The 15,526-nt window shown below is 38.2% G+C and overlaps 1 protein-coding gene across 1 annotated transcript in view; it reads left to right on the plus strand.

Annotated features, from left to right (window-relative positions):
* The window catches only part of ARMC3 (armadillo repeat containing 3), a gene marked incomplete at its 3' end in the record, with an annotated part of 48,745 nt that overhangs the window by 31,547 nt on the left and 1,672 nt on the right, over window positions 1-15,526 (plus strand). The window contains exons 10-16 of the mRNA XM_080338721.1: window positions 318-567; window positions 1,753-1,889; window positions 5,301-5,469; window positions 6,363-6,463; window positions 7,554-7,649; window positions 12,809-13,000; window positions 15,331-15,493. Coding sequence (XP_080194847.1) covers window positions 318-567; window positions 1,753-1,889; window positions 5,301-5,469; window positions 6,363-6,463; window positions 7,554-7,649; window positions 12,809-13,000; window positions 15,331-15,493 — 1,108 coding nt within the window. The remainder of the gene's footprint in view (window positions 1-317; window positions 568-1,752; window positions 1,890-5,300; window positions 5,470-6,362; window positions 6,464-7,553; window positions 7,650-12,808; window positions 13,001-15,330; window positions 15,494-15,526) is intronic.

Raw genomic sequence — 15,526 nt, forward strand, 5'->3', positions numbered from 1 at the left:
AAACCTCAGAAAGAATCCAAGTCCTAATAAGCTGAAGAATCCAGAAGTTTGTGATGGTTTATCTACTCAGGTTATGCCTCTTGAGCTTCACACTGTGGGATAAATACAGTTAACACATCAGAAAGAGGGATGTCACAGTTCCATTTTACATTTCGGTTGCATGCTTTAGAATATAAACATTCTTGCAATTTTTTGCAGGTAAGCAATATTTGATATTATTGAAATGTAATACTAATTTAGTTGGCAAGTATAACAAGCTAAGAAGAAAAAATGCCCGAATTAACAGAGATTTCTTTTTTTCTCCTTAATTTTGCTAGTGCTGTTGCTGAGGCTGAAGGAATCAAGCCATTAGTAAATACCCTGAATGCTCAGAGAGATCAAGCTGTTGCTAATGCTGCCATGGTGCTAGCAAATCTGGCCACACAAGAGCTGTTCCGCATAACTATCCAGGGCTGTGGTGTTATGAGTGCACTTGCAGAACCCTTGCGCTCGACCAACAGCGAAGTGCAAAGCAAAGCAGCATTTGCTGTGGCTGCATTTGGTTGTGATGCTGATGCAAGAACTGAGGTAAAAGTCTTCTTTGAGGTTGTGGTTGTTTGTAACATTTCTAGATTCTGATTGTTTGCATTCTGCTTACCTAGGATCTTTGTATTTTGTGTATCTATAGTAAAAGTCACAGGGTTTCTAGATTTTTCACTTTCAACATTGGCTTGCTCAGCTGAATTTAGCCCAGTTTCCCTTGAGAACTTAGAAAGGGTTTTCTTTAATTTGTATTTTTACTGCTGCATTTGCTTGTACCACATTAATGTTTTACAGCTTTCCAGTGGCTTTAATGAGCTTTAACCAGACCTATATCTTAATCTCCATGTTTATGAGCATTAAACATTAAGGTTTCTTTCAGTTGCAACTGTCGGCTCTATTTTGAAGATGAGAACTTCTGTCCTCTCTATTTTCCCTCGTTGTTCTGTCGCTCACTTTCAAGGCCTGAACACTAATGTCTGACCTTGATTTGTAAGATACTGGATGTGCAGAGAGTAAATGTAATTCAAACAAAACTCAAAATATGATTAATCCCTTGACCAGTGGCATCCAACAAGTCGAACTTTCCTCTGTTTATCAATGGTCATATTATTTTCTTCTCGTAAACAAGGATGATACTATGTGCCTTCACACATTCATAAGCTGGGGATTCCTCATGGGTCAGGGCTGTTAATTAGGACATGAATAACGGGCATAGATAATTAATCTACATCTCTTTCAGTGTCCTTAAAACGTTTTTCTCTTCAAAAATCCAAATGAACAGTATTTCCTCCAGTGTGTATAGGAAAGATACTGTAGCACACAAGAGAATAGGATGTTAATGAGATTGTCATACATACAGTACAATACAAATTCAAATACATTGTGATGTAAATTAGTTGCTAAGAGGCAACAGAACACAGAAAAAAGTGGTGTAACTTCTGTGGCAGGCTTGGGCTGCATAGTCTCTTCAGTTTCCACACCACAATCCCTTAACCTCAAAGCAAGGCAGAGCCAAAAGGGATGTGTGCCTGGAACCCCTCTGAAGTTCCCTTCAGCCCCAGCCTCTGCAGAGGTCACAGAGTAGAGATTCCCCACAACTGCCCATTCCGCCAGCACAGCACAGCTTGTCTGTGAGACTTGAATGTTTTGGAACACGAATTTCACAGGCTGTCCTTGCAGGGACAGATGAAATATGTAAGTAGCAATGTCTTCTTCTGGTTTTTTTTATAGCTAAGAAATGTAGGTGGACTGCGACCCCTCGTTGAACTTCTGCATTCTGAGAATGCAGGAGTCAGAAGAAATGCCTGTTTGGCTGTTAAGGTCTGTGCAAGTGATGAAGTAACTGCTGTTGAACTATGCAGGCTGGGGTGAGTAGAAATAGTATTAAGGGGCAGAGGGAAGATTTTGATGAGAGAACTCTTATTAAAAGTTCATCTTTACATATTTATAGCAGAGTAACAAGTGAAGCTGTACTTTTTGGTAAGCAGAAACTACTTTTCCACCACAGATATTACAGATGAAATGGTATTGATTTAAGTAACAGAAGTCTTAAGAAAAAATGCAAGCCTGAAGAGACAGCTGTCTGGAATTATAAAAACGTTTATTTTTTCTGTGACTGAATTAGACTTTATATTGAAGATGCACTTACATCAGCCAAAATTACAACTGCAGTGCCCCATACATATGAAAGTGAAATGAAGGATTCAGGCTAAGTTCAATATACAGTAAATTATACTTATTACACACAGGCTACGTTCCAATAAACTGCAGGTGTGCCGAAGTTTTACGTAAAAGATGCTCCATTTTAGTTCTTCCTAGAATCTCCAAGTTCCATATATTAATATCTGAATTACAAAAGCTGTTTTAGGTTATATGAATTGTGGCACAGGATTCCTTACACAGGGTGACTGTTTTAGTTATTAGATTAAAATATATGTAATTGCCCTGCTCCCTCTGCTGGACGCTTCTCTGATTACTGCACAGATACTTAACCGTCTGTGAGGGGACTCTGCAAAGCGAGAATCTCAGAAATTGAGGTCTGGAGCGGACCTCAAAGGTGAGGTTATCCCTCTACCCACTGTAAGACTGAATCAGGTACACTGACATGTTTTTGCTTGTTAAATGTAACTACCATTTCTGAAGGGGTTTCACAACTTTCCAATGCTGAAGTAACCTTACAATTAGAAGGGGAGTTTGAGTTCTAAATATCCCTTACAGCCAATCAATTCAACTACATGTTGTCTTACTTTCGGTGGGATTGAATAATGACCTTTTTATAGCAATTTGAGTTTAAGTTATTGAATTTTCTCACATTCCACATCCCTCTCTCAGTTTCCTTTTCATGACAAAATATAAACATTAAACTTCTTTTTGTTTTGAAATCTTCGCTTCATTTTGTCACACGTTTCTGAATTTCTCTCATTTATTTGTGCCCTTTTGAAGAGCTGTCTTCCAGCCTGGATGAGGTACTTCAGCAGAGGTCATACCACCATCAGATAAAGCTCAGTAATTTCTTTCTGTATCTTGCATATAGCACTGTTCTTATTTAATCCCTTCTTTGTTACAGTATTGGAGTAGGACTATAATTTATGTGTCCTTCCAGTTTGACAGCATATTATTGATAATAATACATTAAGCATAGTTTTTCAACCAGTCAGGCACTACTTCATGTTATTCTCATGCAGATCATATTTCCCTGACTTACTCATGAGTATTCAAATAGGAATATGTGAAAAGACTTATTAAAGTGAAAACATATCTCAAAGTCAACTAGTATCTCACATCTACTTCTTAGTGCCTATACATTAAGTCAGTTACCCTATCACAGAAAGGATTAGATTGGGTTTACACGATTTATTCTTGACAAATACATAATGGCTATTTCTTACCCTCTTATCTCTTGTTGCTTGCAAACTGATTGTTTAACAATTCGATACGGTGTCCTTTGGATACTGGAATTTGGCTGAATTATCTCTATTATTTCCTTGTTACTCATTTTTCAAATCTAGATACTCTTTTAGTCCTTCTCCGCTCTTCTGGCACCTAGCCTGTCCTCCCTGAATTTTCAAATATAAGTATAAATAGTTCAGAGATTGCTTTTGCCAATTCGTAGTGTAAGGTAAGTCTCCTCAGGTATTGATAGCTTTGTCTCCTCAAAGTTATTCTAGACATGTTAAGCCTACTGTTTCCACCTCCTTGTTAGTATTACTGCCAGGCATCTGCTTGCAACCTTTTTATGAAAACTGAAGCGAAAAAGGCATCAGACACTTCAGTCTTTTCTGTGCCATCTGTTATGAGTTTTCTTCCCACATTGAGCAATAGGCCTATATTTTCCTCTCTGACTTGCAGCATATGAAACATTTATTTTTGTTTCAGTCCCTGAATAGTTGTATCTCACTTTGCCTGTGGGTCCTTCGGTTTTTTTCTGTTACTTTTTTTCGTTGTTGGAAGCGTCAGTGTTTCCATTTCTATGCGAGTCCTTTTTTGGCTTTTGGGTCTTCAAAGAATTTTTGTTGCAGCCATATTTATCGCTTTTTGGCTTGTCATTTGTGCCATTGTGCCTCTAATGTCATCTGTCTTCAACACTGCTGTACTCATTAGGCTTTTCCTACTCATTTTCTCCTTTAAAATTCTTCCCTGCATTACTTGCAGGTTACCTGACTTTCTTGCAGTTTGCTGTGTGACAAATAGCCTGTACTGCTCTTCCACTATTTTCTCCCATTGCTCTCTTCTCAAAGAGAAGGTTGTCATTTGCCTTGCCTGAAAAACTTGCTCTCTGGAATCCATCTGACATACCTTCAGAAGTCTACATTGTAAATGTCCACAGCTGAGGCTCCCTGTGTAGTTCACAGAGAGAAATGGGCAGTCTAAATGTGGAGTTCATTATATATATATATAAAATTGATTCCTTAGGATGCAAGGAATGTCTGCATGTGTGTATAGATACACACAGATATAAATTTGAATATCCACACATACACACATTAATGTATCTCTTTTTGCCAAAACTGCACTATGTTATGGTCTCTTGATTCACAGAATCACAGAATCACAGAATGGTTAAGGATTCAGCTTCCTTTATCTTCTTAGTAGACTTTTCCTAAGCTTCTCAGGTCAGATGTTACCAGTACATGGGTTTCAGCACCAAAACCAGCTTAAGGAATTAATTCCTGTCTTCCTGTTTCCCCACGGTTATTTGTTTCCACCTCCATGCCACAAAGTCCTGCCAGTCCAGTGGTGCTGACACGACTCTGCTCGTGTTGCCAGCTCATCTGTGTTTTGCAATCTCTGCCCAAACACAGTGACAGTCCTAAACCAGAGGGATTCACACACTGCATCATGCACAGCTGGAGCCTGCAAATTGCATTGCAAGTTGGAGATGGGAAGAGTGAGAGAGAGGGTCCCTGAACTCTGTCATATGGTCAGCTCTGAACATTATTCCTTTTACTCTATTTTACATCTCTCTTATTCTGATAAAAGATTGGAGCATCCTGTTTTTTCTGATAAAAGGTTGAGGCACCCTGTTAGCATTTCCGTATGTAACTGTTTCACTGCCTAAAGGAATTGCTTTTGCTTTTGAGCATTGCAAAGTGTTTTCCTCCCCCAGAGAAAGAATTCCGTGCAGCACAGCCAGCTCCTCGCTGGCCCAGAGGGCACCAGGCAAGCACTTGGAAATGAATCTGTCTTGGCCTTGACAATGCTGAAAACTAACTCTGAAGTGTGTAATGACAATTAATTGGTATTTAATTATGAATTAGCCTTTTTCTTATTTTTAACAGCGCTTTAGACATCCTAGAAGAAATTAATCTATCAATATGGCGCAGAAATATCTTCAGTGAAGCTGCTCTGGAAAATCTGTTTAATAACAATCTTTCCCAAAAGTACAGTCAGAGGGGTTATTTATCATCAAGTAATATAATTACTGATGGATTCTATGATTGTGGTCAGGTAAGCTACTTTAAATAAATTAATCAACTTAGAAAGTTTAAAATTTTCATCTTGATTTCAAAAAAGTAAGAGTACTATAGCAAAAGCCTGAATCTGGCTACATGAAATACTTTATTTTCTTGTCCTGAAGTTTCCCATCTTTTACTCTAATTTCTTTTTATTATCTTTCTGCATGGCTGAGATTTCATCATCTTCATGCTATTCCCCAGTTGTGATCTTCTTCCCAGTTCCATGTAAGCTGTGCAGCTCCTAGTTCCTTTCCAGATCCTTTCTCAGACCATAGTTCTGGTCTCTTTTGTTGCACTATACGTAATACTAACCTAACACTGAATGACCTGTGGGCTTTTTATTTGTGTGCTTTTACATAAAGAAGTAGAGAGTTCGTGTTTTCACCTTGGTCATGATCTGTTCTCTCACAAAGCACTGTTTATGTATAAAGACTCCACTCTGTATCACTTTTTAATGCTGCGTTCAGTTTAAATCCAAGAAGGACTTTTCAAAATGCCCAAATGAATTAGAAATACTGGTCTTACAGAAAATCATTAAAATACCTGCTCTTAAACCACTTGATTGCTTTTAAAAATTCTATCCTATCTTGTAAAGTCTCCAGAGTCAGGAACACTTCCTTATTCTAGAACTGTTTGGAATGACACAGTAACAATAATTGCAAATTAAATTATTTATAAACAATCTTTTATAAGAAAATTGATGAAGAAAATTCAAATTAAGAGGAAACAAATTTCACATTTTGAATGGCTTTATAGGTTCTTATGTCAGTCTTCTGTTAAAGATTAGGAATTTTATATTACTCTTTAGATATCTTTTAAATATATTTATTCTCTTCAACTTTAACTGATCAGAACACTTTATTGTTTATTCTAATTTCCTTGTAGATAAAACCTGGAGTGAAATTTTTGTCTTTGGAGGAACTGAGCATGCAAGAGCTTACTGACCGCCGGGCCATAATCTACATTAATGCTAAACCACGAGAAGAGTGAGTCGTGTTTGATCTACCAACAGTTATTGCAATAGCTCATGTTTTCCATTGTTTCCACTGTTTGCAGTACAAAGTACTGCATACACATATACATATATAAAACAGAGACATCTCAGTATAGTGCTTCCTGTCCTAGAAGGCAAGAATTTTGTGTTTACTAAAATAAGAATTTGGAAAATAACTTCTTTTTCCCTCTCGGCAGAAAAGATTTATTCAGTTGATTTGCTTTTTTTTTTTTTTTTAATTTAGCCATTAAGACTTATTCATTTAACACCCTTTGATTCCTGACAGTGGCTCACCTGGTGTTTTATTGGTTATAACAAAGCTTGTCATCTGCCATAATAATTGTGTCATCTAAGCTGAATGTCAGCATGCGACAATGAAACCTGTGATTTGATTATGTTCTTGTACAGGCAAATGCAGGGAATTTTTAGCACAACATCCCAAGAGGCAAGACAAAGCCAAGCATCAAGCTTTCAGTCTTGATAAAAAAACCTGTGTCCATTCCTTCTCTGTTTAAGTTGAAGCCAGCCTAACAAATCTTCTTAGATTTGAATGCAGGAAGTTGGTATTGGACTTGTTTAACTGGGAGTAATTTCCTGTAAACAGACTCGCAGATCAAAGAATGCTCTACCAATATTTTGCAAGTCCAAAACCTTCTTCTCTGTCAACACATCACATATTGGGTTTACATTATCATTAGCTTCCCTTTTAAGCTTACATATGACGCCATAAATATGTCTGAGAATATCTATGACAAATTAAAGTTCCATGCTCTTTGTTGATTCCTGGAGTTGTCTTTAACTATCAGGTTTTCTTCCTTTGACTTTGATACAGCTCCTTGCCTTTGCACCTCAGCAGCAGTCTTACTCCCCAATTCCTTTTGTGTCCTTCATTTGGTGTACAATACTTCATTTTTGATCCCTGAATGAATATCCAGTTTATTAGTGCTTATGTTATTTCATCCACTTATGTACTTCCTATGAATATATTTACTGTCCTTTAAAATCAGAACTCTATTTTCATAGCTCAACATGCAAATACTATCTGTGCAAATAATACGCAAAAATATCTTGTTCTGTTTCAGTGTCCTTGCAGTAGAGGAAAAGGCACAAGATTCGTCTTATGAGCAGACTCCCTTGTCACCTGCTCTTTCAAGAAAAAGCAGTAGAGAAAAAACAAGGTATGGTCTTAAGATTTACTTGCCAATGTTGTTGTGGCTCTCTAACATTAGAAAGAGAATTCTGATTGGAAATAGTTATAGAAAAATTCATAACAGAGTATAAATGCTTAAATACATTGTTAAGCATGTTTTCAGAGTCTTTCTTTTACCTCCTAATTGCAGTAATCTTCCTTTCTCTATCTTAGTAATTATTTCTCTTCCTTCCTCATGCTGTATTTGAACATCTCCCATTTATTTTGCCATTTTCCTTTCAGCATCCCTAGGAGGCAGTGAAATGCTGTTATTTTACAGTTTGACAACCACAAATCAGGGAAATTAGCATAGAAGTTTCTTCTCGGTTTAGAACTTGGACAAAAAGTTCCTACACTGCCTACATTCATCCTTATTCCTAGATTAAATTTCTTCCAGTGAAATTCCATAGATTACTAAAAGCTGAGAAGAGTGTGCTCGGAATTGTCCCAGTTTTGACAGCAACAGACAAAAATGCATTGCTCTTCAGGGCTCCCTCTCATCCACCTCACACACTAGGTACAGTCCTGCAGTTCGTTCTGTAGAACTGATCTGGTGGGCATGTCTGCCTGTATCAAATAGGTCAGAATCTGTGACCTTGTTGTGGGAAATTAATTTCCTTCTTTTACAGAAAGAGGATGTGAGCCTGTCCCTCCCACCTGCAGACAGCTGACCACATGATATTTGGGGTTTAGCCATCTCATTCTGGTTCATTCTAGCTGTTTGCTAATGAAGAAGCATAACAAACAGAATTTTCTACTTGAACTGTTAGAGCACTTACCTGAGAGAGTCAAGACCACAGTTCTAGTCCTTGTCTTGATAACATTTACTATAAAATGCTTAACTTTTAGGTTTTGCCTGTGGAATAAAACTGAACCATGGTCTACTAACTGAACCACTAACTCCTTATGTTAAACAGTAACACAATCACAACCACAACAGTGCCTTTCAGAGAAGGCAGGCATACATGCCTAGTTCCAGTGGAATGTTCAGGATCCCAAAACCAGTCCAAATAGAATCTTCTCACCATCAACAGGATGATGTCTAGTCCTTGATAGGAATGTGATGTAACCTACAACTCTCCTTGGCTTTTCAGTTAGCTAACTTAGTGAGCTGACCATTTATGATGCTGGTTTCTGTGGGTCCCAGTGCTGACTTCCTAATTTTCCCAATTTTATGGTATAGTGGCCTTTGGCCATACCTCAGAGCTGTTAGTCCTAGTCAGTTATGGGCATTACAAAATGCTAAGTGCTGCAGGGTTTGAGGGAGAGGTGGAGTGTCTGTTATAGGAACTGAGGTACTATGTTTGCAATATTTAGCTTGGAGCTCGTCCATCAACTATGATATGCTACCATCTCTACAAGCATTTTATTGATAGAGATAATGGTTGATTTCTTAGACTGCTTATATATTTCTGTGTATGTATGCATATATATGTGCTTGAGATGAAATCAAGAGAAAATTGGACCCTGCTTTGTGATCTCAATAGTTCAGTGGTATCTCCAACGGACGAAAAGCAGGAGTTATCTGGACAACAGTCTTCACTGAGCAAAAGGAGCACTAGAGAAAAAGGCTTAAGGCATTACACTTTGAATTGTATGTGTATCAGTTTGTTTAGAACTGCCATGCAAATGGGAGACAGACAGTAGCTACTCACTGTGAGGGCTGAGGTTCTGACTTATATCAGGAACTGAGTTGTGAACTAAGTCTGTCCAAAAGTTATTGACTTACAAGGCAGATAATTACATTTGACTAGCTATTTAGACTGCAAGCACTTCTGGAATTCAGCTTAAATAATTTTGTAGCAGATTCCTAAAATGGGTCTTATGAATCGCATTGTGGAAGGTTCCTCTTTTGGGGTGCAAAAGAGTAGATGCTGCATCTTGAGTATCTTACCAGGCCTATTCCAGCTTCTGCTCATTTACCAGGTTCTCCCAACGCCCAGCATGCTCTGGTCACGACCTACCATACATACGCCAGTTTGCTCAAAGGGAGCAGGAGGCAGGAGCCCCAGTCATGTTTGCTCTTCACCAGTGGGGGATTCCTTCATCTTAGATGTTCTAGAGTCACAGGCCATGTTGCATCGTCTCAAGCAGTTGTGCAGAGCTTAGAGACCTGTTCTGACAAGATAATGTAATAACCCTTGGATAGTTGCCTTTTAATGTAATTTATGTGAATTAACACAGTAAATTACTGCTCTGTTAGCAACCGTAACACTTTCAGAATGCAGAAAAGATTCTTTAGGAAAAAACAAATACCTGGCTCAATATCCCGCAGTAAACTTGCAGGGATACAAAGACTTCTTTCTTCAAGTATGAAATAATTGCTTTTGAATGTCATGATCAAGTTGTATGATTTATAACCCCATTGTCATTCATTTTGAATCCATAATTCATACATCATTATTATTATTAATTTGTGAGATATATGGGAGTTATTTGAAGGTCAGTATCTGACTCCAAGTCTCAAACATGCTTAGACTTTTTCCTACAGTTTTTTTTTCCTTTGATCATATGTTTCTGTTCATCATTATTTTGCAAAGTACTACTGAACACAGTTTAAAGCCATTGTTTTGAAAAAGTGATACTACTGTATATAAACTATAGTTGAAAGCTAAGAGAAAGGGCAGTTGTAATTGTCTGCTGGAAGTGTTTGAATTAGATGTAGAGGAAGTGCCTAGTTGATAGCTTGACATGTATTTGCATAGACAGATAGCAACATTTTTGATCAAACAGTTGCATATCTGATGTACACATTGACTGAGCTAAAAGATAATATTTAATGTAGACTGATAAATGTGCATTTATTCCATGCTATGTTCCAGTACAGCAGTTAAAGAAGTACTTTCCAATGCTTCTTTTCTAAATACAGCCAAGGCATTAAGCTATACAGAAAAGGAAAGAAAATAGGTGTCATGGCTGTGTTTTGGTGGTAGGATATTGTATTGGTTGCCTTCTCCCTCACACTGACTCCCTGGTGGCCCATTGGACTTCTGTACTGAAGTTGCAACAGGAATCAGGAGCAACTTGGAAACTATTAACTGCCGTGAGTTCTCCTTTGCAGTGTTCCCCTGGGTTTGCATCAAGTATGTCTCACAAGTGGTAAGACAGCTTTGGGAAAGGGGAGTGATTTTTTTCGGACATCATAATTCCCATTGATAAGTAAGATGGGGATAAAAAAGAGGATAGGAAAAAAAAAGATAGTAGAATTCTACTGCAATGGTTACTGATTATTTTATAGCACTGAGCTGTAAGACAGCAACTCCACAGTTCCTTAGGAGGTAAGTATTAGACAGACATGGGGAACTGAAGAGTTGAGGACCAGGGTAGAGACAGGTGTGGAAGACCACCTTCCATCAGCCTTTCCACCAAGGAACAGAGCATAGTCATAGCTCAGAGAAATAAGCAGAAGAAAACAAACAAACCATTGTTCAAACCTTTTCTTCTCAGGTCTTTCTGAAAACTGGAAAGAAGGAGAATAAGAGTGCCTCAAGAGCACTGGGTAGATAGGAAAAGGGAACAAATTCTCTGCTATAGCACTATAATTCAGCAGTGCACTTTTTATAGGGAAAAGAAAGTACTGAGAGAATAGAAAGGAAGAGCGGTGGGCAAAGAGAAAAAATGCAAGTAACAAGAATTATACCATTCGTGGAAACTGTTGTTATGAAAACACTAAATCATAACTGTATAAATGGAGAAGTAGGTAGCTGTTTAATCTAGCATTGTAAGGTCTCCTGGCTATAGTTGAATAGAATCTTATTAGATAAAGAAAACTGTTTGCCTGCTTTTTTCAAGTATAAGTGTAATTAATAACCAGAACAGTTTATTTAAGAGGGTGGTGAATTTTCTATAATTGGGAGATTAAATCTTAATTGGTTATCCTTCTAAAAAATGTGCATTATGAAATCTATGAAAAGGGCTTTTTGTGAATATGATACATCTCAATAGGTAAAAGTTTGCAAAGTATTCTGAAGACAAATTGCTTGAATTAGACTACTGATAATGGTATATGCCCTTCTGCTTTGTCTAATGCCTTCCATCTTAAGAGCACTGGTCATTGTAAAATTTTAAGAATAATTTGAAAAGCATACAATAATGACAGTGTTACCCAGACTCATGTGCCCTAGTAGTCCTTTTTTCCTTTTTTCCTTCCAAGAATGACAGAAGTATTATGGACATAAAAAGAAAAAGAAAAAAAAAAAAAAGACGGACCTGTTAAACAAAGAAAATAAATTTTGTCATATTTCACATTAGAATTATTCAGGATCTATGCTGAAAAAATACTTGATGTTTACAAAACACAAGTTCCATGTGCTCCCACAAAGGAAAAATCCTAAGCTTTCTGAGTGTATAGGTCTTAATAATCCCTCTGGTAAGATACTGATTTTATAGTTGCTGCATCACTCATGCAATGCACAGTATTCTAGCTAAGGAGAACAAGAATTCCAGTTGTACCTCTGCTAGGTGCTTGTGGTGCCTGTTCAGGATCACAGTCATTTTTCAGATTCTGAACATTGGTGAAAAATGTTGCCTGTGCAATGAAAAAAATCATCAAAACCAGAACTCTTATAAATTTTTTGTCTGACAAACCATATTGTAGTTTGTATAATGCTTGAAGTACATGGATTTGCAATGGCAGAGACTACTGCTTGGCATGTCCTGACAAGATTTCAGCCATGCTCTTGCTCCTTTATTTGAAGTCCAGATCTGTGTTGAGTAAAAACTCATGGGAGTTCATGATTTTTAATTCATGACCACATGCAACCAAACCGTAATTGACTAAAAGTGTTTCCTATGTACTTTCTTAAAAACTAGTTATTATGTAGCTGTACATAGGTGTCTTCTCCCCTAGATAATCCATTTATGGGAAAAGCATATCAGAGCCACAAACAAGCATACAATGAGAATTTCAGGAATATTAATATGGAGCTAGTGTCTTTTGGTTCCTAACCATCTCCTGAGGACAAGTTCCACAAATATTTTCTACAGCTTTGTAGATTTTGGACTATCAGTTGTCATAAGAAATGATTTCCCCTATCTTTCCCTCTGAATCAGTTTGTCTAAACTGTCCTGTTGGAGAACTACTGTGTTCAAATTTGGACTTTAGAGATTACAGTATTCTAAATAAGTGTGTATTGTTTTCTATGTAAGGAGAGGGAAAGCAAAAAAAAAAGAAGAAGAAAAAATGAAAGAAGTTACTGAGATTATGTCTAAAGTCCAGGATCTAGGAAATTCACATTGGCTACCACCACCTGACTTCATTTTACTGGATTACATTAATGATGCTTCTAAAGCAATTCTACCACTAACTACTACCCGGGAACAGGTTGTGGCTCTTGCACAGTGAGTACTGAATTGTATCTCCATAAATAATGCAAATAAGTTGAATTGGTAAAACAACAGTTTTCTCATCAAAGAACAACTTCCCCAAATTTGTTATTTTTCTCATCCTTAATTGGAATCCAAATCAGCTTTGGTCCAGAATTTTGACTTAATTTTAAATTTTAAGCTTCTTTTTTCTAATTTTGTTGTAATTAGTTTAATTTTTTAAAGAATAAAGTGTCACTTGCAATCAAAGGGTAAAAAAATATCATTTGGAAAACAACCATATGGACAATTTGAATTTTTTTCACATTTCTATATCTATACTGATCCTTTGCAATGAACACATTAACTGCAGACAGCATCTGTTTCAAGGAACAACGGAGACCCAGGTCCTGCAAAGCCTAAATGCACAAGCTAAACCCCAGCCTAGTACTGATATTATTGCAACTTACATGTATCAGGTCTGTTCTTTCTCTTACAGTCTCTCTTGCCTAGTTGGTTTGGAAACCCCTTGGGACAGAAACTCTCTCATATTTTGTCTTCCTATAGCGCCAAAACCACAAGACATTTTTCTAGTGTTGCATTTGGGTGCTACTGTAGTTAACATCCTAATGATTTAATAGTGCCAGAATATTGCAACGGTGCCTGGGCAGACTGTCGTTATCAATGTGTCATTCATTAGTTACACTGACAATGCAGCCTGGGCACCAATCACTGTCATCTCCAAGCAGTGTGTCTGCTTTCATCTTCCCCTGGGTTTCACCTTTCCTACCTCAGCAGTTTCCTGGCTACCTCGTGAATCTGGAGAGCTCGGCGTCAGGTCCCGCTGAGTCTCACAGGATTTGTTTCTTCTACTAACTCTCATTTTTTAATGAAGTGGTCTGATGTGGTATGAGGAATGACTTTTCTGTCAATTGCAAAATTTGACAGGACAGGTATTTGTCCGTAACTATCCAGCTGTATATAAATCATGCTGCCTTCCTCGAGGTGGAATCCATAAAATGCTCTTTCAAATCCACTCTTCAAACACACCAGTGAAATACTTGCAGGCACATAACCCGGCAAAACAATCATGGGAAATATCAGTGGAAAGTTTTCTGGGGGGATTTTTTATGTGTACATTCCATTTTAAGCATCTGCCTGAGCAGCGTGTGTTGCATAGGAAGGGGAGGAGAAGGCAGCCTGAGCGGAGCTCCTGCTGTGCTCACAGGTCAGGGGCTGAGCAGACGAGGGAACCAGCAACAGTGCTGGCTCTCTTCTTGCAGACAAATGCAGCACATCCTCATTTGCACAAGCATGGTGAGCACACAGGCTCAGGCAGCTTTACTCTCTTCACTGAGGCCTGGCTAGAGGCACAAGCAGCACAAGTGACTGCTTGGAGCCCCTCAATTCTTCATGCTTACCCACTAATTCCCAGCTTCAAGCCGCCATGTCCAGCCTGCTCAGCGCTAACTCCCTGTCCCCAGGCTATTGCATCCTGCACCTCCTCAGGCCCCGGGTTTTGACAAACATGGCCTCTGAGGTTGCCTTGCATGTACTGTGAGGACAGAAACTGTTCACAGTTACTGCAGAGGAGGTGATGCAGTTTTAACTCCCTGTCTGATGCAGTGGCTTGTGATTCCCATGTCAGCTTTGCAACACCTTGTCAGAGGGAGAGCCCTCAGTAATACTTGTGCCTTTGGCTGAGGACACTGTGGGAAGCAAAGGTGTTTATGCACAGGGGCTGTGCATAGAAGAGGTGAAGATGTGTGTAAGAGGAGGTGGGGACTCACCCATCAGGAATCGGTCCTATGCCTGCAGCCACCCCAAAGACAACCTTTTGGCAACGTTTGCACAGATTGTGAGTTCTGATCTTCTCATTTGTTGACTGAGCCATTCTTTTTAATGGATAAATACACACCCCCCACCTCCCAAATACTGGCTTCAATATAAGAAGGCACATGTAGCGGTTGAAGTAGCCTTTCTGGATATAGTTGCTTTCTGATGTTGGGATCATTACCTATATTCTCGTGTCTTTATTATTATGTCAGACAAATGGTAGGGCGTAATCTGTTGCCTGTAAAGGCAGACACTAGCTTCTGAACTACTTCCTCAGTAATTACACCGTTATTGATGATTTCCACTGAGGACTTTATGCCTATACTAGACCTCTCCAGGATCTCCGCTGACAGCTCTTGGACTTTGGTTTAGGTCTCTGACAAATTAAAAAAACAAAGCAAACGTAGCAAAAGTGTTGAAGTCTTATATGTAATTTAATTACTGCTTGTATATATTTCATTTTGATTTATTTTTGTGATAAACACAAGAGGAATTATAGAGGTAATTGATCCCAGTATATATTGGAACAGGTTTGTTGCAAACAAGATGGGTGGCTCAATTGAAAGAGACAAACTACATGACTTCAACTGGGAACTTCACATAAGCGAAATAGAATTTGAACTGAAATGCAACGTTGTTCCTATTGGGAAAGTCAAAAAAGGGACATTCTACCACAGGGCCTTACTTTTCAAGGTACATTAACATTTATTTTACAACATAACATTA

This window comes from Nesoenas mayeri (genome assembly GCF_963082525.1).
Source record: "Nesoenas mayeri genome assembly, chromosome: 2".
In the NCBI taxonomy this organism is placed as follows: Eukaryota; Metazoa; Chordata; class Aves; order Columbiformes; family Columbidae; genus Nesoenas; species Nesoenas mayeri.